Source organism: Drosophila suzukii (assembly GCF_043229965.1).
Source record: "Drosophila suzukii chromosome 2 unlocalized genomic scaffold, CBGP_Dsuzu_IsoJpt1.0 scf_2c, whole genome shotgun sequence".
Taxonomy (NCBI): domain Eukaryota; kingdom Metazoa; phylum Arthropoda; class Insecta; order Diptera; family Drosophilidae; genus Drosophila; species Drosophila suzukii.
The window spans coordinates 38,611,104-38,634,667 of record NW_027255896.1 but is presented as its reverse complement, the minus strand read 5'-3'; the positions used below and the strand labels follow the sequence as shown (position 1 = coordinate 38,634,667).

General features: G+C 43.4%; 1 protein-coding gene across 13 annotated transcripts in view; it reads left to right on the top strand.

Annotated features, from left to right (window-relative positions):
- The window catches only part of LOC139354527 (proton-coupled zinc antiporter SLC30A2-like), a 407,471-nt gene that overhangs the window by 14,894 nt on the left and 369,013 nt on the right, over positions 1-23,564 (top strand). For 2 of the 13 annotated variants that reach the window (XM_070998771.1, XM_070998769.1), the window contains exon 2: positions 3,762-22,851. The exons of 9 other annotated variants lie outside the window; for them this stretch is intronic. In XM_070998771.1, coding sequence (XP_070854872.1) covers positions 10,271-14,770 — 4,500 coding nt within the window. In that variant the 5' untranslated portion in view covers positions 3,762-10,270 and the 3' untranslated portion in view covers positions 14,771-22,851. Of the gene's footprint in view, positions 1-1,884; positions 22,852-23,564 lie in introns of those variants that run through there. 2 more of the 13 variants (XM_070998768.1, XM_070998770.1) reach the window with 2 other exon arrangements.

Sequence of the window (23,564 nt, the reverse complement as noted above, 5' to 3'; positions counted from 1 at the left end):
CCCAAAGAATAAGAAATTTAATTTTTGGCGGTGTTTGTGCAGAAACTGTGGGGAATTTCCAAATTAAAAATGGAAGATAAACCCCAAAAACTCCTTAAGAAGGTTAGTACACATTAAAAAGGACGCCTAATCCAAGCTGTTGCCAATTATTGTGGGACTTGACCGACAGGAAGCAATACCACAACGGGGAAAATCCGCAGAACCGCAGAATAGTTGAAGTGCTGGAGGAGATCCACTAGAGAATCCCAGTGGGAAGGAACATGGGACATCGCTCGATCTCCGACGAGCTCTCCACCTCCACCAGCTACTTGGCAGCTAAAGCGGAGATGAAGGACGCGCCGGCCTCTATAGGGAGGAGGAAATAAGGTCGCTCGCTAAGAGACAGATGGAGGAGCCATCATCAGCCATTACCACGACGCTGGGCGACTTCATGCAGCAACAGGCGGAACAGCCCCGTTCCCATTTCGGCTTCCACTTCCTCAAGGTCCAATAGGCCTATTGGGACTCGAAGCTGGATTACAGATGGCGCGAGAAGGATGGCGAAGCATCCGTGGACGTGGGATAAAGAAGCCTAAAACTTTTAATTTACATCAACAAAAACATTCGTTGAACATTTCATTTATTTTTATTTTTATTTTTTTGCTAGTGCAGACTGTTCTTTTCAATATTGCTCCAACTGATTTGTTTTCCGTTTGGCAACAAGCCTAGCCGCTTGACATTAAGACCATGCCATATGCATTGCAGGTGAACTTTAAAAATTTCGGTCATACGTATCGATTGACCTAAAAAAAGATTGACACGCCCAATCTAACGCCCACAAACGCTCATAACGCTTAAATCTATTTAAATCGCGAGTAGGTCCCGCTATCTCTCCCCCTGCTTGCTCCCTTTAGGTGTGTAACGGATATTTGATAGTCGAGGCACTCGACTACAGCGTTATTTCTTGTTTGTTCTGTTATCTTGGGGCAGATAAGTTGTGCTAAGAACAAGGCCTCCATCAAAGTTGTCACACACCGTATAAATCGCGGGTAGGTCGCGCTATCGCTCCCCCTGCTTGCTCCCTTTAGGTGTCTAACGGGTATTTGATAGTCAAGGCACTCGACTGCAGCGTTTTTCCTTGTTTGTTCTGTTATCTTGGGGCACATAAGTTGTGATAAGATCAACGCCTCCATCAAAGTTGTCACACACCATATAAACTTTGATTACTGTTGAAGACATACAAGACGAAAATATAAACTTTTATTTGCGTTTTCCTTAACTATATGTATCCAGAGAATACTCTCTCAACATTTATTAATATCGAAGAATAGAAGCACAAGCTTCTTTCAATTTTGTTTTGAAACAATTCCTGTACGGCGGCCAAGACCATACAAAATATAATAAAGGGCGCTTTAGTAGACGTTTTAGACAATTAGATACTCGCTACTCAACAGGAAGAAGGAAGCGTTTTCGAACATATTATGTGTATATACTCTTTATCAAGATCAACAGCCGACTCGATTTAGCCATGTCCGCCTGTCCGACTGTCTCTCTGTCTGTATTAACGCTGCGATCTCGGAAACTATTAGAGATTGTTGTGATTAAACATATTATATATATTACCAATTTTCACATTTTAAAATTGAGTAACGGATATCTGATAGTCGAGGCACTTGACTATAGCGATCTCTCTTCCTTTTGATCATATTTTCTTTCTCTCAGGTATTTAGCATTTTATAATATTTTACAATAACAAATTCAATTTGATATAGGTAGGACCGGAAAATAAATGTCAAAAAAATACAATAACCGTTTTAGTTCGTTATCGGTAAGACTTGCGCGATAATTAATTGAAATTGAACATTATCTTTATATTTCTGTGATTATTTTTATATCCTTTTAGAGGGTATAATGATTTCATTCAGAAAATTGCAACGCAGTGAAGAAGACGTTTCCGACCCCATAAAGTATATATTTTCTCGATCAGCGTCACTAGACGAGTCGATCTAGCCATGTCCGTCTGTTCGACTGTCCGTCCGTTTCTACGCAACCTAGTCTCTCATTTTTAAAGCTATCGGGCTGAAACTTTCCCAAAAGTCTTATTTCTTTTGCAGGTAGTATATAAGTCGGAACCAGCAGGATCGGACAACTGTATAATATATATATAACCTCCTAAGCCTGGAAATAACATTTTTAATTAGTTTTGATTTTATCAAAATCGGACGACTATATCATAAAGTTGCCAAAGGAACGATCGGAAATTTGGTGGGAAAATACAATGAAACAAATTATAGCTTCGGTGTTTTTAACATAACCTCCTACCCTTGGAAATAACATTTTTTTATTAGGTCTGAATTTTGGATTTAATTTTATCATAATCGGATGAATATATCATATAGCTACCATAGGAACACAGTCTCGATCATGCTTTCGTGGAGTGCAGACGCGTTTTTGCATTGCTGCGAAATTCTTTGTGAAGATTCTATGGACAAGTCCACCTTCGTGGCAAATCAATTTGTTTTTGTAAATCCGGCAGCTAAAGCTGCAGTGACAGTGCTCAGACTCTCCGTTAGCTCTGGTGAATCGCGAAAACAAGTGAAACAGAGACCTAAAGGCAACAGTTGCAATTTGTTGATCTGGCAAATCACCGCTACTTCGAATTCAAATTCGAATTCAAATTATTCATAAACTCAATAAAATAAAATTTAAAAAAACAAGGAAGAACGCTATAGTCGAGTACCTCGATTTTCAGATACCCGTTACTCAGCTAAATAGAGATATGCAAGTAGCAAAGCGAGATTAAAATGCGCCACCTACCGGCGGTATACAGATTTAAGCGTTATGGGCGTTAGAGTGGGCGTGGCAAATTTTTTTTGGACTAATCGATAGGTATTGACGAGACCAATACATTTTAGTTAAAATTTTTTATCTAGCATAAAAATTGTGGGCGTCACAGGTTTTCGCGGTTTGTGGGCGTTAGAGTGGGCGTGGCATATTCGCGTAACAAACTTGCGCTGCGTATAAGGCTACGGAATCTAAATCTGAAATCGCAATTCTCTATCTTTGATAGTTTCCGAGATATCCACGTTCATATTTACGATTTTTTGAAGTTTGTGGGCGGTTTATGGGCTTTAGGGTGGGCGTGGCAAACTTTTTTTTCAATCGATAAGTATTGATAAGAACATTACATTTCAGTTAAAATTTTTATTCTAGCATCAAAACTGTAGGAGCCACAGTTTTGGGCGGTTTGTGGGCGTTAGAGTGGGCGTGGCACTCTACTGAAACAAACTTGCGCTGCGTAAGAAGCTCAGGAATCTGCACGCCAAATCTCAATAGCATAGCTCCCATAGTTTCCGAGATCTCAGCGTTCATCCGGACAGACAGACGGACAGACGGACGGACGGACAGACGGACATGGCTAGATCGACTCGGCTAGTGATCGTGATCAAGAATATATATACTTTATGGAGTCGGAAACGCTTCCTTCTGCCTGTTACATACTTTCCGACGAATCTAGTATACCCTTTTACTCCACGAGTAACGGGTATAGAAATACAGGCATCCGCTCCCCGTACTGAACCCGGTGCCTCCCGTCTGCAAGGTGCACACCTACTCTAAGTGGGTTTGTCTACTGGAAGTCGGTAAAGCAGTACAAAGCAGTGCACAGCTTCCAATATGCCTACAGTGTCGGACTCCGAATCCGAACTCGACATCCATTCAAAGGTGGTTAAGGCGCAACAGACTATGACTAATGCTCTTAATTCCTCGTTACAAAAATTTAGCAGCATTTATAAAGCCAGTTCCATCAACGCCCAGCCTTTACCATCTAATGACATTGAACCCGAGCTAGAAGCCATAGCCGGCGACGATGAAGACTGGTGGACCCCAAGAAACAACAAACGCCGTCCAGAGTCCAGGTCTCCCAATCCTGCTAATAAAGTGCAGAGAAATTCCACTAGTCCCAAAACCACTGAGTCCGCCAACCGATTTGCTGAGCTTTCGGACATGGACACAACCGAACAATATCTACAAGCTTACCAAACAGTCAGCCAGTTGGTCAACAACCCTGATCAGGCCAGCACCAGCACAGGCTTAAGCCACGGCAGCTCCGGTAACAACAACAACGTCGAACGCAACAGAAGTCAATCCAACAACAACAGTATCGAAAATGCTCCTAACAGACACCCACCCAATCACAAGCCACCGCCGATTGTAATCAATAACTGCGAGAATCTGAACGGACTTATTCGATCCATAGATAAAATCGGACACCCGTCTAAATACTCCGTAAAATGTCATTCCAACAATTCTGTTTCGATCCTTTCTGCTGATTCAGACGCGTATAGAGCAATCAGTAAATATTTGATTGCAAAAAAGGTCCCGTTCCACTCCTGGCAGCTTAAAGAGGACAGATCTTATCGCGTGGTTATTCGAGGTGTTCATCACTCCACTCCGGACGAACACATCAAAGAAAGCCTTACCTTGCTTGGCCATAATGTTCGCTTCATCAATAGACCAAAAAGCCGTTTCGACAAATCAAAGTTCGTCAACCTAGTGTTTGTTGAACTAGAGCCATCTCCAACCAACAAGGAAATCCACGAAGTTATGACTCTATGTCGCCAGCGTGTTCAAGTGGAATTACCGTACAAAAAGGATGATGTCGTACAATGCCATCGTTGCCAGGACTTCCACCATACAAAAAACAACTGCTTTCTGGATCATAACTGTGTGAGATGTGGTCAGAAACATGCCATAGAGGTCTGCGAACGTGATATTCATCCTGTTAAATGTGTTAATTGTGGTGAAAATCACACAGCAAACTACAAGGACTGTGTTGTCTACCAGCAGACAGTACGACGCCGAAAAAATCTTTCATCCCAGGGTAACGCTCTTCCCCAAAAAACCTCTACCAAAAGGACTACTGTTCGATCGGATGTCGTGGGAGCTCTGTCGTACGCAAATGTCACCAATGGTCATTCTCGTCACCAAAACCAACAGGGTGGCCGATCCCAGTTGCAGCAGCCTGCGAACCTGCACCAGAACCAATTCCCTCCACTGGGAACCAGCAATAGGAGACCTAACCAGCAACATAAACCAAATGACCTCCCTCGGTTACGGACACAAACCATACAGACGACAGACCAACAACAATACCCAGAGACCCGCCATCAGCAGCAGCAGTCCTTCCAGCAACAACATCAACGAAATCACGAGCAATTGTATCTACGATCTGAAGAACAACTGTCTGACCTTGTTGCTCGGTTTGACAAAATGCTTCAGATGATGATGTCAATGATGTCCCTTATCACCAACCTTTTACCACAAATAACGCCAGGATCTGCTCAAGCAGCCGCTGGTCTTCACTCTGCCTTTACAGCCCAACCATGAGTCAAATTGGACTCAAAATCGGTGTGTGGAACGCCGACGGCTTGGCCAACAAGTCACTCTAGGTGGAGCTTTTTGTAAAACAACATCATATCGACGTTATGTTGGTCAGCGAAACTCATTTCTGCTCTAGATCATACTACCAGCTAAGCTGATATGACGTACATCTTTCAAACCATCCTGCTGATCGCCATCGCGGAGGCTCCGCAATTATCATCAAATCGTGCCTTAAATACAATTTTTATGTATAGAACACCAAACGGCTCAGTGTGTTGCGATTAAAGTCAGGACTGACCAAGGGGAAATCGTCATTGCATCTATATATTGTCCTCCAAATTCGCCTCTTACAGCTAACCACTACAAAGAGCTTCTTAGTGAGCTTGGGCCAAATTTTATAATTGCAGGGGACTGGAATGCGCATCATCGTCTCTGGGGATCACGTAACTCTACAATTCGGGGCAGAACTCTAGCGGATATTGTACTCGCATCTCATATGCAGGTTCTTGCTACCGGAGGGCCTACACATTACACATTACCCAACGCATGCCATCAGCCATAGACTTTGCCATTTACAAAGGAATTCGTTCTGATTTTCTAAGCATCTCTGAAATTGTTGAACTAAGTTCGGATCACATACAGAGTTTCCGCTTGTAAGCTTTCCCGCAAGACGTTCGTCCTGCCCCTGAATGCAAATATCCCACAGTTTCAGGAAGCGATTAACGGCTTAGTTAACCTTAACATGCAGCTGAACACTCCTGATGACATTGACGATGCAACTGAAGTGTTTGTGCGAAATATTCACATCGCTGCCGAACCATCAACCTGCGGCCAAAGACCAAACAGCCCATCTGATCCACCTCATGCCCTTTTAAAACCTGAGGTCCTGGATTTGGTGAGGCTTAAAAGGACGTTGCGACGCAGATTTATGCGTTCTCGAGACCCTGCTGACAAAAGAGAATATCGTCGTGCTGAGGACGATCTTAAGAAATTTTTGCTGAGAACGAAGAGTGAATACTTTGCTGATATGCTCCGCACTACTGATCCCACAAAGCCGTATGGTTTCAATATCTGGAGGGCAACAAGGAATATTAAGCGACAGCCCCCTCGCCGAATTCCAATAAAGCGTGCCGACAACACGTGGTGCAGATCAGACAGCGAAATTACGATGGCCCTTGCTGAGGAATTGGAAGGGCGCTTTCAGCCATTCAATCTTGCTAAGCCTGAAGACGTGGATAATACACTATTCGAAAGAATATTCCTTAGTAGAATGATGGCAGTAAGAAGTGTGCAGGACGTCATTCCAGACCACCAGTTCGGCCTTAGAAGTCACCATGGAACTCCAGAGCAAGCTCATCAAGTAACGCAGCACATCCTTGGAGCGTTCGAGAACAAGCAGTACAGCTAAGCAGTCTTTCTTGACGTCAAAGAAGCTTTTGACCGCGTTTGGCACGATGGCTTGCTGTATAAGTTGAAAACTCTCCTGCCTACTGCCCAATATCTTCTCCTAAAATCGTATCTCTTAGAACGAAACTGTATGGTAGATGTGAGAGGCGAAAGATCGTCCATCAGATGCATTCGAGCTGGCGTACCTCAGGGTAGTGTTCTTGGTCCGGTTCTATACACTCTGTATACCGCTGACCTGCCATACCCTAGGGAACTGGGTACCCTCTTGGCTACATATGCTGATGACACAGCCTTTATTGCCAACTCCACTTGTCGAATTGAAGCAACCCAAATCACACAAAACTTTTTGGATTTGTATGGCGAATGGACGAATCGATGGAATATCTCGATAAACGGAAATAAGTCTCAGCACTGCAACTTCTCTCTTAGAAGTCAAATTCTCCCCAGAGTGAAATTCCAGGACACAGCCATACCGCAATCAGCCCAGGCTCAGTACTTGGGCTTGATTTTGGACAAACGTCTTACGTGGAGGCAGCACATAACAAAAATTACAGCAACATGTCGCGCCAAACTGCGAAAATTAAATTGGATGCTAAAAGGTACAAGTGAGCTCAGCCTAAGCAACAAGATGTTGCTGTACAGGTCGATAGTGGTTCCTTCATTCACGTATTGCATACAAATATGGGGTACCGCTTCAGACTCAAAGGTCATGAGGGTACAAAGAGTTCAAAACCGGGCGCTACGTACGATTGCGGATGCGCCTTGGTACGTAAGGAACGATGTCCTAGCTTGCGATCTTCACATCCCCACGGTGCGAGAGCAGATTAACATGCACTCAAGCCGTTACAACGACCGTCTACTAGCCCACACCAACCATCTAGCAGCATCCCTGGCAAACCGAATCACAACTAGAAGAAGACTAAAGCGAAGGCACACCGGTGATCTCTGGACAAGAGGACGTCAGGTCTCTCGAGTCCTAAAGCAATAAAATTGTTTTTGTTCAATTATTGTAAATATTGTTAATCACCTTTTCTGTTATGTTTCCATGTTAATTATTCCTATTCGTACACAACGTTTTATAGCCATTAAGTTGGCTGGTCAACGTTAAATAAATAAATTTGTTATACTAAAAAAAAAAAAATAATAAACCATAGGAACGATCGGAAAATTGGTGGAAAAATAATATGAAACAAATTATAGTTTCGGTGTTTTTAACATATACCCTTGGAAATAACATTTTTTAATTAGTTCTGAATTTCGAATTTAATTTTATCAAAATCGGACGACTATATCATAAAGCTGCCATAGGAACGATCGGAAACTTGGTGGGAAAATAATATGAAACAAATTATAGCTTCGTTGCTTTTTAGCATATAACCTCCTACCCTTGGAAATAACATTTTTTTGTTAGGTCTGAGTTTCGAATTTAATTTTTTCATAATCGGACGGATAAAGCTGCTTTAGGAACAATCGAAAAACTGGTGGGAAAATACAATGAAACAAATTATAGCTTCGGTGTTTTTTAACATATAACCTCCTACCCTTGGAAATAACATTGTTTTATTAGGTCTGAATTTCGAATTTAATTTTATCAAAATCGGACGACTATATCATATAGCTGCTATACAAACGATCGGAAAATTGATGGAAAAATAATGTGAAACAAATAATAGCTTCGGTGTTTTTTGACATATAACCTCCTACCTTTGGAAATATCATTTTTTAATTAGTTCTGAGTTTTGAATTAAGTTTTATCAAAATCGGATGACAATATCATATAGCTGCCACAGGAACGATCGGAAAATTGGTGGGAAAATAATATGAAACAAATAATAGCTTCGGTGTTTTTTAACATATAACCTCCTGCCCTTGGAAATAACATTTTTTAATTAGTTTTCAATTTCGACTTTAATTTTATCAAAATCGGACGACTTTATCATATAGCTGCCATAGGAGCGATCTAAAAATTGGTGGGAAATTATATGAAACAAATTACAGCTTCGGTGTTTTTGAACATGAAAACTCCTACTCGTGAAAATAACAGTTTTTAATTAGTTCTGAATTTTGAATTTAATTTTATCAAAATCGGACGATTATATCATATAGCTGCCATAAGAACGATCGGAAAATTGGTGGAAAAATAAGATGAAACAAATTATAGCTTCGGTGTTTTTATACCCTTGCAGAGGGTGTATTGATTTCAGTCAAAAGCTTGCAACGCATTGAAGGAGACTTTTCCGACCCAATAAAGTACATATATTTTTAATCAGCATGATTTAGACGAGTCGATCTAGCCATGTCCGTCTGTCCGTCCGTTTCTACGCAAACTAGTCTCTCAGTTTAAAAGCTATCGGGCTGAAACTTTCCCAAAAGTCTTATTTTTTTTAGCATGTAGTATATAAGTTGAAACCGGCCGGATCGGACCACTATATCTTATAGCTCCCATAGGAATAATCGGAAAAAAAATTAAAAAAAATAATATCTTTGGTGTTTTTTAACATATAACCTTCTATGCTTGAAAATAACATTTTTTAATTAGTTTTGAATTTCGAATAAAATTGTATTAAAATCGGACAACTATATCATTAGCTGCCATAGGAACGATGGGAAATTTGGTGAGAAAATACAATGAAACAAATTTTAGCTTCGCTGTTGTTTAACATATAACATTTTTTAAGTAGTTCTGAACATCGAATTTAATTTAATTAAAATCGGACGACTATATTTGTTCAGTCCCACGGTACTTGGTTCGTATGCACAGCTGATCGCCCTGCCAACTGAAGACGAAGGTCAGGAGATCTGGCAACCCGACGAACGAAGGAGAAGGGCAGAGAGAACTGCAAGCTTCAGCGACCGGAACAACATTGTCTTCTTTTATTTTTCTGTCCATTGCGACCCATTATTTTGTTAAAGTTAATTAATGAAGAAGAGTGAAGTGTACACATTATAAGCTAATGAATTAAAGGCTAAACTGTTATATTGGAACTTCAGTCGTTTAATCACTCCCAAGAGCCCCTCTTACAATGACAGCCGTACAGAGCTTTTGGTTTGCACGGCGTCACAACTGAACATGGTGGCCCATGAGGGGAATCTTGCTTGAAGTTTAAAAATCTCAGTTTGATCTTTCAATTGTGGGTTATAATGCAGAACACCCAGCACTCCATCTAACACAAATTGCGACCGTCTCCGTTTGTGCCCCCAACAAGTGCTCTCACACCGATAGAGCACAGTCACCAATACCAACACACCCGGTCGCCTGACAGCCCTTCTACACACACACACACGGGTGCTGCAAGAAGGCCCGTTATAATTTCGCAACCAAGGAAAATCTTCTACTCAAAGCGGAATCGAAAAACAGTACAGCCTGCGCTCACGCTATATTCAACGTTACGTAACATCAGGCATAAGTAAAAAAGGGAAAGATCACGTGAGTACGGGTGCTTTTTTATTTATCAAGCAGAGCTAGCTAGGTTCAAAATAAATTGGTAAAAATTCTCATAATATGTCTGACCACGAAGCTGATGATCCGGCCTTAGCAGGTTTTATTACACTTCAAAAGGAGCGTCTCCAAAGTCTAACACGTCTGCAGCAGAACTATAAGAAGGATGCCGCGTCTCGAAAAACCGAAAGTTATTATATGAAGCGCCTGCAGCAGATCGAGAGTTTAAACGCGGCTTTTGAGACCACCCATCAAGTAATCATCTGCACCGAGGGATATGTCAAAACGGACTATCACGCCAAGAAGACCGCCGTCAGTTTCGAGGATCTGTACATGGAAACCTATTGCCTTGTAGCTGAAGGCCAACGAATAAAGTTCCCAGTGACGCCGTCCTCAGCCTCGGCACCCACCGCCGTGTCGACGGTTGCCGACGCACGTGTCCACATGCCACAACTGCCAGTGCCCAAGTTTAGCGGAAACTGTGTGGACTGGCCTGGATATTATGACGCCTTCACTCGGTTAATTCATCAAAATGAGCGGCTGGACAATATTCAACGGTTTCATTTCCTCAAGGAATCTCTGCCAGCTGGTCGAGATTGCGATATTCGTCAAATTCCTTTGACGGCCGCTAACTATACGGTAGCATGGGACACACTAATTCAGCGCTATAACAATCCACGCGTGGTCTTCTCCAATCACATGAACATGTTGTACCAGTTGCCAAGCCTAAGCAAGGAGAAGCCCGATGATATACGATCTATGATCAGTGCAGTCAACGTCTGCGCAGCCGCCTGTAACACCATCAACGCGTCGTTGCAGAACGGGGATCACTGGCTCGCCCATTATTTGACTGCAAAATTACCGAAAGAGACGCACTCCGCCTGGGAACATCATCTCGGCAGTCAAACCCACATTCCCTCGTACAAGGATCTCGAACAGTTTCTCAACAACCGGTTAATCACCCTGGACGCCATTGAAAATAGAAACTGTTCGGGCACCAACAAATCTGGATCACCACTGGATCATCACCCCACAAAACGTATCTCGGTTCATAACACCCACGCGCAACCAAGCCCCCCTGTGCTTCGTTGCCCACACTGCAATGGTAATCATATCCTTCGTCGATGTCAGCAATTCCTTAGCTTGGATTGCTACCAACGTAAGGAGGTCGTGAGTAAGTCAAATCTATGCCTCAACTGCCTGAGCAAATCGCACATGCTGGCCCGCTGCTCAAGTGTAAAGAATTGCTACCACTGTGGACAACGCCACCATTCTTTACTTCATCCGGCCGCGGCGCCAAGCATCACTCAAGCACCCCAACCTTACTCGCCGACCGTATCATCCAGTCAACCACATACCGCTTCGATTATGAACAACGACACCTCACCAGTTAGCCCCCTTGCTAATCCAAACCTCCAATGTTATTCTTCCACAGCCTCCCATGCAACGCGACAGAATATCTTGCTAGCTACCGCACGGATTATTGTCTGCCACCCCCAGAGCGGCGCTCAAGCAACAATAACTGCCCTCATCGATCAGGGGTCGGAAGCTACAATAATCTCAGAGCATACCGTCCAAGCTCTCCAGCTTCCACGATGCAGAATCCGCGCTTCGATCGCCGGCGTCGGCCAAACTACTGGTCAACGGTGCAACTTTACGGCAAGCTGCTGCATCCGAACGTCGCTAAACCCAACGTTCAATCTAGATGTCGACTCTGCGTACGTTATGAACTCGCTGACCTCACATCTACCAAACCAATCGTTTTCGCCTCAAAACTGGAAACACATCAACGGACTCCAGCTCTCGGATCCTTTATACTATCGCTCGAAACGCATAGATCTCATCATCGGAGCCGACCTCATGGCGGGTCTTATCCTTCCGGGAACCCGAATCGGAAATCCATACGAACCTATTGCACAAAATTCTCACTTAGGTTGGATGATACTCGGCAAGTTCCAGGAATCAATCCACACACTTAATATTCGCTGTCATCAAACCACGCTAGACACGGAATCGCTTTTGAAGAATTTTTGCGAAATAGAATCTGTCCCAAGCCGATCACTTCAATCTGACGAAGAGCGGTGGTGTGAGTCCTTCTTTAAGGAAACGCACACACGTCAACCAAACGGTAGTTTTATGGTAAGACTACCTTTCAAATGGCATTTCGATTCCACAATGGCCCTAGGGAAATCGCATCAAGTCGCTTTAAACAGGTTTCTTCAATTAGAGCGGCGTTATGAACGGGATCCAGAAAAATGGATTCGCTACAAGGAGGGAATCGAAGAATATTTTGAATTGGGACAAATCACACCAGCAGTCACTAGTGAGAGATCAACCGTCAGTACCTCCAAAAAATTCTGTCAGGTTGAATCCTGCGTTCTTCCTCATCACGCTGTCTATAAAGAAGACAGTCTCACCACCAAACAGCGCATTGTATTCGACGCATCGGCAAAGACCTCAAACGGTCGATCTCTAAACGATGTATTGTCCGTAGGACCCACTCTCCAAAATGATCTCCCTGCAGTGTTACTGAATTGGAGACAGTACCGACATGTTTTCACCGCCGACATCCAGCGCATGTACCGCTGCATCGACGTACATCCGGACGACACGCAATACCAGCGGATTTTATGGCGGGCGGCGGATGGAAACATCAAGGAATATTGCCTGTCAACTGTAACTTTCGGTACCGCTTCTGCACCATTCACCGCCATTAGAGTCGTTCGTCAACTTGCAGAGGATGAACGCGAAAATTATCCACTGGCGGAAGAGGTCTTAAAGCACGAAATCTACGTCGACGATATTCTTTCTGGTGATCACACTATCTCAGCAGCACAAAACAAGAGTTTACAAATCCAGAACGCTCTAAAATCCGCAAATATGGAATTGAGAAAATGGTCTAGTAACGACATAGCGCTTCTAGACAGCATTCCTTTATCAAACCGATGCAATCAAACGTCACGAAGCTGGGACAACTCTGATACAGTCAAAACCTTAGGAATGCATTGGTTACCTAACCAAGACTGTTTCACCTACAAATTGCAAGCGAGCATTCCCACGGGTTCAACCAAAAGAGAAATTCTTTCGAGCATTGCCAGACTTTTCGATCCCTTAGGACTAATAGCCCCTATTCTCATTTCAGCAAAATTAATTCTAAAGGAAGTCACAATGGCACACCTCCATTCCGAGAACGATCGCAAGCACTTAGGGTGGGACGACCCAGTACCCAGTTCCATCGCTAACAAATGGAAAAAGTTCCGTGTCAATCTGGAGGACATCAGCAAAATCCGAATACCTCGCAGCGTACGGTATATGCCAGACTTTAGCCATGATATCCAGTTGCACGCTTTCTGCGACGGGTCCACTCACGCCTACGCAGCGGCGGTTTACATGCGTATACCCCAACCGGATTCATCGTTTTATACCACTCTCATCACTGCAAAATCCAAAATCTCTCCAACGAAACCCCTCACGATCCCGAGGACCGAGTTATGCGGCGCTGTGCTGGCAACCAAACTAACTAAATGGGTAGTAGCAAACAATCGTTGGAAAAACGCTAAAATCTCCGTTACATACTGGACGGACGCCACTATCGTTCTCCACTGGATCAAAGGAGATGTTACTAGATGGAAAACGTTCGTTGCCAATCGCGTTGCCTACATTCTGGACCACAGCGATTCAAACCAATGGAGACATGTTCCCACGGCAGATAATCCAGCAGACAGCGCCACGAGAGGACTATCCCCATCAGAAATCTCCATCTTTGATCTCTGGTGGCACGGACCATCATGGTTGAGGCAACACTCCAGTGAGTGGCCGGACACAGAGGTACCGAACATAAAGTTTGATGAGCAGTCCCTAGAAGCAAAATCTTTGCTAATTCGTTTGCACACCACCCAAGTAGACATTAGTCTCATTGAGCGGTTTTCAACTTACACCAAACTCGTTCGAGTCATAGCATACATACTGCGCTTTTGTCACAACGCTCAATCGAAGAAAACCAGATCTTACAGTCAGCTGTCGCCAGAGGAACTGGACAATGCACTTCGCTGCGTCGTGAAAATAGTACAAGCAGAAACCTTTCAGTCCGACATGCACGCGATCCTCGCAGAAAATCCTCTGCCTCCGAAGAGCACCCTAAGAAATCTCACTCCCTTTCTTGACGACGGCATCTTACGCGTTCGCGGTCGTCTCAAGCATTCCAACCTTTCTTTCGATCGCAAACATCCAATCATCTTACCGCAGCGTCATTTCTTTACAGAGCTGGTAATTCAGAACTCCCATCAAGCTACCCTGCACGGCGGCGCTCATCTTACTTTAGCCCACACGAGGTACAAGTTCTGGATTCCAAATGGAAGACAAGCCGTCCGAACAATCCTTCGAAAATGCATCACGTGCTTCCGCGCGTCACCTAGCATCGGAAGTCAATTGATGGGCGACCTGCCGGTGCACAGAGTCAACCCACCAAACCGCCCATTCGTTGCGACCGGCGTCGTGGGACAAGTACTTACAAAGGATACATTGCTATTTTCGTCTGCTTGGCTACGAAGGCAGTTCACCTAGAAGCGGTTACCGGACTCTCGTCGGAACACTTCCTACTAGCATTTTCTCGTTTTACTGGTCGCCGAGGACCAGTTCAACATATGTATAGCGACAACGGAACAAATTTCGTTGGCGCCAATAAGTTATTAGCAAGCGCACAACAGGCGGATCGCGACCACGCTACGTGCCCTACATGGCATTTCACTCCGCCATACTCTCCCAATTTCGGAGGCCTTTGGGAGGCTGGGGTCAAGTCCGTCAAGCATCACCTGAAGAGGACTGTCGGAAGTCACAAGCAGACTTATGAGGAACTCGCAACGGTGCTCATCCGGATTGAAGCTTGCCTAAACTCTCGGCCACTTTGTCCGCTAACAGCTGATCCAGACGACTTAGAAGCTCTCACGCCGGCACATTTTCTAATTGGTGACACCCTGCTCGCACCTGCCCATTGTCGCCCTCAAAACTCGTCGTTCCGTGAGCAATTTCTGTCTCATCAAAATTTGATCCGTCAGTTTTGGACGCAATGGAGCCGAGATTGGCTGTCCCATCTTCAAACTCGCCCAAAATGGTGTCAGGAAAAGGAGAATTTTAAAATCAACGAGTTAGTACTCATGAAGGACGATCAACTGCCTCCATCGCAATGGTCGCTCGGTAGAATTACCAGTCTCCATCCTGGAGAGGATTCACTCGTTCGAGTTGTAACACTGAAAACAAAATCAGGCAGTCAAAAACGCTCCATCTCCAAGCTTTGTCGCCTGCCGATCTCATGCTAATATGAACCAGCTATTGCTCCCTTGATAATCAATTGCATCCGTATGTCATTTCTCTTTCTCTTTGTCTTAGCCGCTACGAGCACAAGGGAAGTCAGATCCAGAATCCTGAACAACACATGTATCACGCGGATTTCGCATTGGCGGGCGGCATGTTCAGTCCCACGGTACTTGGTTCGTATGCACAGCTGATCGCCCTGCCAACTGAAGACGAAGGTCAGGAGATCTGGCAACCCGACGAACGAAGGAGAAGGGCAGAGAGAACTACAAGCTTCAGCGACCGGAACAACATTGTCTTCTTTTATTTTTCTGTCCATTGCGACCCATTATTTTGTTAAAGTTAATTAATGAAGAAGAGTGAAGTGTACACATTATAAGCTAATGAATTAAAGGCTAAACTGTTATATTGGAACTTCAGTCGTTTAATCACTCCCAAGAGCCCCTCTTACAATGACAGCCGTACAGAGCTTTTGGTTTGCACGGCGTCACAACTGAACAATATTATATAGCTGCCATAGGAACGATCGGAAAATTGGTGGAAAAATTATGTGAAACAAATAATAGCTTCGGTGTTTTTTGACATGTTATCTTATACTATTGGGAATATCATTTTTTGTATTTTTAAGAATTTGGAATTAAATTTAATAAATATAACTACAAGGGTATATAAACTTCAGCTTGCCGAAGTTAATTTCCTTCCTTTTGTTTTCATATCCATTGAAGCCATAGGATAAAGTTGTCCGACTGTTGGTGTCCACAGTTTTGATGCCAGAGTAAACAATTAAACATAAATGTATTGGTTTCATCAAAACCTATTGATTGACCAAAAAAAAAGTTTGCCACGCCCACGAACGCACATAACGGTAAAATCAGTTTTGTTTAACAATACCATTTTAAATACATATAAATTGTTCAAATCGACCATTCACTAGAATCTATGACCGAATATCGTATCTAGGTGGCGCCTTGCCATCTCGGCAAAATTGTGAGTTTGGGCCTGGTACCTGGCTGAAATAATTTTTGCTATGTAAGAAAGCCTAGAATCTGTATGCTTAATCCCATTTCCTATCTTTTATAGTTTCAGAGATCTCATCGGTTATAAAATAGTACATATACAATCTACAGACCTCTTCATACTTTACTGATTTTTAGTCGTTATCGGCGATTATTGACCTGCTTACAACTAGCCATGACCGTCTGTCTGGATGAACGCTGAGATCTCGGAAACTATAAGAGCTAGGCTATTGGGATTTGGCACACAGATTCCTGAGCTTCTTACACAGCGCAAGTTTGTTTTAGCAGCGGGCCACGCCCACTCTAACGCCCACAAACCGCCCAAAACTGTGGCTCCTACAGTTTTGATGCAAGAATAATAATTTTTACTGAAATGTATTGTTCTCATCAATACCTAGCGATTGACCCAAAAAAAGTTTGTCACGCCCACAAACCGCCCACAAAATTCCAAAAATCCTAGATATGAACGCGAATATCTCGGAAAGTATCAAAGATAGAGATTTGGGACTTTAGATTTTTATTCCTTAAGCATAGTACTCACAACGACGAAAACCGCGAGCTAACCATAGGAGTGAGCGAGAGGCAAATATGCAGCCAACGCTATCGTCGGGTCTGTTTTACAGCGGGGTACTCAAGTGAGCTAAGGAAATACGAGAAAAAATACCAGATTTAGCGAGTGAATTTCGATGAACGCCGTTAGCCGCTGCCCAGAGAATTGGAAATTTAATCTTTGGCGGTGTTCATGCAGAAACGGTGGGGAATTTAAAAATTAAAAATGGAAGAAAAACGCCAAAACCGCCTTAAGAAGGACGCTTAATCCAAGCTGTTGCCCATTATTGTGGGACTTGACCGACAGGAAGAAATACCACAACGTGGCAAATGCGCAGAATAGTTGAAGTGCTGGAGCCATTATCAGCCACTACCAGGATGCTAGCGACTTCATGCAGGATCAGGCGGAACAACCCTGTTTCCAATTCGGCTCCCACTTCCCCAAGGTCCAATATGCCTATTGCGACTCGGAGCTGGACTACAGATGGCGCGAGAAGGATGGTGAAGCATCCGTGGGACGAGAAGGAAGCCTTAAACATACATAAATAAAAACATTTGTTGAACATTTCATTTATTTTTATTTTATTTTTTTGTGCACCAAAAGACTGTTCTTTCTAAAATTGCTCCAACTGATTTGATTTCCGTTTGACAACAAGCCCAGCCGCTTGACAGTAAGACCATGCCACATGCATTGCGGGTGAACTTTAAAAATTTCGGTCACACTACAAAGAATAAGGTTTTTCGACTAGTGAAACTCTTAGCCGATCTAAGTACTAGGCTTCGTACGCACGCTAGCTTCGTACGCTGCGCAAGTTTGTTACGCAAATGTCCAAAACCGCCCAAAACTTTGGCTCCTACAGTTTTAGTGCTAGAAAAAAATGTTAATTGATATATATTGTTTTCGTCAAAACCCATCGATTGCCCAAAAAAATGTTGCCAAGTCTACTCTAACGGCCATAAGTCGGCCACAGTTTTGAAGTTAGAAAAAAATGTTCACTGATATGTATTTGTCTCGTCCATACGAGGGTGGTCCGATAAGTACTTAGCCTCCAAAAGAAAAACAAAAATTTTGGAAAATTTATGATTTATTTCTCAACATAATCTCCTTTTAGCTCGATACACTTGACCCAGCGATGCTCCAACTTCTTTAACCCGTCTGAAAATTACGTTTTCTCGAGGTCTGCAAAATAGGCCTCTGTGGCGGCGACGACCTCCTCCTTGGAAACAAAAAGAAGTCACACGGGGCCAAATCTGGAGAATATGGTGGATGGGGTAGCAGTTCGTAGCCCAATTCGACCAATTTGCCCTGGGCGAGGGCGGAAGTGTGAGCCGGTGCATTGTCATGATGGAAGAGCACTTTTTTCTTCGCCAAATGGGGCCGTATTTTCTGCAATTCGGCGGCGAATCGGTCCAATAATTCAGCATAGTACAGCCCTGTGACCATTTTGCCCTTCTCCAGGTAGTCCATGTAGATCACACCTTGTGAATCCCAAAAAACGGTGGCCATCACCTTTCCGGCCGATGGGACAGTCTTCGTCTTCTTCGGAGCAGGCTCGCCGGGTGAAGTCCACTGTTTCGACTGTTCCTTGGTCTCTGGTGTGTACCAGTGGATCCGTGTTTCGTCGACGATCACGAAACGACGCAGAAACTCCTTCGGATTGCGCTTAAACAGCGTCAAACACTGCTCTGAAGTGGTCTCACGGTTGCGTTTGTTGTCCGGAGTGAGCAAACGCGGTACCCATCGTGGCGTGGCTCATCAAAAACCGACGTGCGACCACGTTGAAACTCGTTAAACCAATTTTTGATGGTCGCTATCGAAGGAGAAGAGTCACCGTACACAGCATCCAAGCGCTCTTTGATTTCGCTGCGCGATTTCCCTTCCGAAAACAAGAATCGAATCCCAGACCGATATTGCTCTTTCTCCATTTTTCTAAAATTCGCGGTCACGTCCGATTCCACACGCAGTCAAAACAAAACAAGGAAGAACGCTATAGTCGAGTACCCCGAGTATCAGATACCCGTTACTCAGCTAAAGGGACCAAAGGGAAATGGAGATATTCAAGCAGCAAAGCGAGATTAAAATGCGCCACCTACCGGCGGTAGACAGATTAAAGCTTTGTGGGCGTTATTTTTTAATTTAATTTAATTTCTTTTGGATCAATCGATAGGTATTGACGAGGCCAATACATTTTAGTTTTAATTTTTTATCTAGCATGAAAATTGTGGGCGTCACAGGTTTGGGCGGTTTGTGGGCGTTAAAAAGGGCGTGGCAAACTTTTTTCTGGGTCAATCGATAGGTTTTGATGACAACAATACATTTCAGTTAAAAGTTTTATTCTAGCATCAAAACTGTAGGAGCCACAGTTTTGGGCGGTTTTTGGGCGTTAGCCCACGCCCAATCTAACGCCCACAAACGCCCACAACGCTTAAATCTATTTAAATCGCGGATATGTCTCGCTATCTCTCCCCCTGCTCGCTCCCTTTAGGTGTGTAACGGATAGTTGATAGTCGAGGCACTCGACTATAGTGTTATTTCTTGTTTGTTCTGTTATCTTGGGGCACATAAGTTGTGATAAGATCAACGCCTCCATCAAAGTTGTCACACACCGTATAAACTTTAATTGCCGTTCAATACATACACCAGCACATAAAGGGTTATGTATACTTGCTATCGACGAAAAAATCAACTTTTTTTTTGCGTTTTCCTTAACTATATGTATCCAATACTCTCACAAAATTTATTAATATGGAAGAGTCGAAGCATAAGCTTTCTTTAATTTTTTTTTAAACAATTCCTGTACGTCGGCCAAGACTTTTAAAAATACAATTAAAAACGCTGTAGTCGACGTCCCATACAAAACGATACCCGCTACTCAGATAAAGAGAGTGCAAGGAAGGAGGAGTATGCATGCAGCAAATCTGTTTTTTCCGATGTCCACACCACGGCAAACATGCCAGTGTTTGTTCTCTTATCTTTTCAATGGATGGTCGGATTTAAACAATTGTTAGCATGTAGAAAGGTATCACTGTGGACGGCAGTACACGTAGTGACGAAGCGCACCAGGAGAGTGTGCGAAGGCGACTAAAATAAATACACAAAGAAATGAAAATGTACTGTGATCATACGATCGAATGCGGATTTGGCCGCATGGACAGATCGAAATGGTGCGGAGAGGAAACGAAGTTGGTGGCACTATGATATGAATACTCCCGGCAATGACGATTATGTCGAATAAAGAATAAGGTAACATGGATGCGTGACCGATATCTTCCTTGCTGCTTTGCGCCTAATATTTGAATTTCAGTTTTGATCAACGTAAGTGGTACATGTTATTCCCTTAGGCAGTGTTGCAAAACTTTTTTAATAAAATCGATAGAAACTATTAAAAGACAATAAATAACGCTATAACCGAGGCACTTGACTATCAGATACCCGTTATTCAGCTCAAGGGACAAAAGGGAGATGGAGATAAGCAGTCAGCACGGCGAGATTGAAATGCGCCACCTACCCGCAATCTTAATATATATTTATGTGGGCGATAAACAGATTTAAGCGGTATGGGCGTTAGAGTGAACGTGGCAAAAATATTTTGGGCCAATCGATATGTATTGACGAGACTAATACATTTTAAGTAAAATTTTGTTTCTAGTTGTGGGTGCCACAAGTTTGGGTGGTTTGTGGGCGGTAAAGTGGACGTGGCATACTCGCGTAACAAACTTTCGCTGCGTACAAAGCTACGGAATAAAAATCTGAAATCCCAATTCTCTTTCTTGGATAATTATCGAGGTATCCGCGTTCATACTTACGATTTTTCGAGGTTTGTGGGCGTTAAAGAGAACGTGGCAAATTTTTTTTTGTGTCAATCGATATGTATTGATAAGAACAATACATTTCAGTAAAAATTTTGGTTTCTAGTATGAAAACTTTGGGCGTCACTTTTTTTGAGTAAGTGGCATAACAAAAAAAACCAAAATAATTGTATAACGCATTTTTTACACCATATTGACATACGAGTATGTGTATTTTATTATTTTTATAAATTTTTTGGTTTTTTTTTTGCTTAAATATTTTTTATCGATATTTATAAAAACGTTAAACAGAAATGTACAGCACTGCCTAAAGGAATAACACGAGGGTCGAATTCTACCAGGAACTACCATCACGCTCACCCTAACGCCCATTACGCTAAATTATCTCTGGCGTCCACATTTTTGAATGTTTTCTTTCAGGGTATTCCCTAAACTGTTGAATTGCTGAATTGTTGAAAATTCAACAAAAAATTTCAGCAATTAAGGGAACGACCCTAAAAGTTCCCTGTTGATTTTTCAATTTTAAGATGTCTGCTGTTTGTCAGATTTTCAAATTGCCAGGCTGTGTTTGCCAAAGATTATGTTTAAAATTAAGAAGAAATGCCAACAATAAGCCAAGAAACTAAACTATTAGAATTGCCAACAGGCAGCATCCTATCAGATATCATTTATTTGCATATTTTATTCGATTGCAATTCCTCCATGCTTACAAGTGAGTACGGTAAGGCTTTAAACTTAAAATGAAAGGTCGCGAGCATTAGTTAAATGGTATAGTTTACAGCGCAATTACGTACCATTTGGCCTGTCCCTTCTTTTCCCCAGGAGCTCCTCAGGATTAGGTGACCCGACACGTGCGCCCCGCGTGTGTTCTTTTTGAGGGCCGTGTTTCCATACGAGCTCTAGCAATAGTAGAGCATAACTTTTCGCGGCGCCTGTAGCCTTTTCCCAGCAACAAATCCTCTGCTTTGACCGCGTAAACACTGAAGACGGCTGCCTAGTTTTTGGTCTTAGCGGCTGAGAAAGCACAGATCGGTTAAGAGGAGCATGACTATAAATGATTGTACTTACCATATTCATTAAATATTTGTAAAACCCACAATGTGTGAGTATGTTGACCAAGGGGGGATGGAACAGTCGTAGTCGCGAGGAGGGGGCTCCTGCTGACCAAGAAAGGGTGGTGCCCTGCAGCATCTTAAGGGCATTCATGGTTGGGTGGGAGCGCTTGGCTAAGTCATCCAAGTATAACCCATTTTCTTTGTTATCGATTTTGTTCTTAGTGATGAACGATAGTTTAGTGAAGTGAGATATTTTATGTTGCGAGCTGTGGCATTAGGAGTACCCTTCCCTATGGTAAGACAGAGCTAGCGGCACTGCCACCGAAAAATATGCAGTTCGTAACAAGCGTTGGTGTTGTCGTCGTAGTACGCCGAGGCGCCTTTCTGGCCACTGGTCCTGCCTGGGTCCGGGTTCTCTTCGCTGGTCCTGCTGTTTCGATAGCCGACAACAGGACCACCCGTCTTCGCCTTGCCTCCAGCCTCAGCAACTTGGCCCTGTACTTTGTCGCTAAGTTTTTTTTTTATCTCCATCTGTAATGCCGAACTTTTGGGAGTTGTCATTGTGTATGTTTTTTAACTACATTGGCAACTACATTGCTAACTACATTTCTCTTCGAATGGTTTTAGTTCGCTAACCTACGCCCTATGTATATTTCCGCTCATAGTGTGATTTGTGCTTGCTATTACCGCGGACACGAAGCCCAGATCCTTAAATGGTCCTTCATATTTGGCGCTAGTTTGGACGCAAGCCCGGCAGCTTCTATAGACAATGGGTGTGGTCGCTCCCGTACTAGGTCTCCGAGTTTGGGTCTCTCTCTCTTTGAGTCTCTCTTTCGCAGGTTATATGCTCTGGCTTCGTCTTGAGCGGCTTTTTCAATGTTTTTCCGCTCTAGCTCTCCTGTTTCCTTCATACGTTTCCATCGGTCCTCTGCAGTCTCTTCTATTGTCCCTGAGCTTGAAGTGATTTCATTAAGGCTTTTGGAGAGTCGTATTTCCCATCCATTTAGTTGGTACGCGAGACTGTACCCCGTTGACTCTGACCTACTGCTGTTCATTGATAGTGTTATTTCCGTTAGCCAGTCGTCCCATCCGTTGTGTGTAGAGCCTGTTATCTGTGCTATCATTGTTTTAATAGTCCTATTTTTTTTCGGCCGGGTTCTCTTGAGGCGTGTATGGGGTTGTTATATGGTGAGTGATCCTCATGCTACTAGCTGGGTTTTTAACTTGGACTTCGATATCTGAACTAAGATTCTTGGTTCCAGATCGGTTCCCTTAGGGCTTTGATTAGGTTTCTTGTGGTCGAATTTGTCGAAGAAAACCAGTAGCTTGTTATGGCCGTGGCTTGATATCGGTGATGGGCCTACAAAGTCCACGCATACTGTTTCTATTGGTGTCTGCGTGATATCAGTGAGCACATTTCCTGGTGACCTGATTTTGTGATGGGTTATACTGTTGGCATAACTCACAGCGTCGTACGATGTGATTCACGATGCTTCCATTGTTTAATATCTTCAGCCGTTGCCCATGATGGTAGGTTTCGGTATAACCTTCCTTCTAATACCGCGAAATCTGGCCATGCTGATGGGTATCCGTCCCGACGGGCTCTCAATTGAGTTC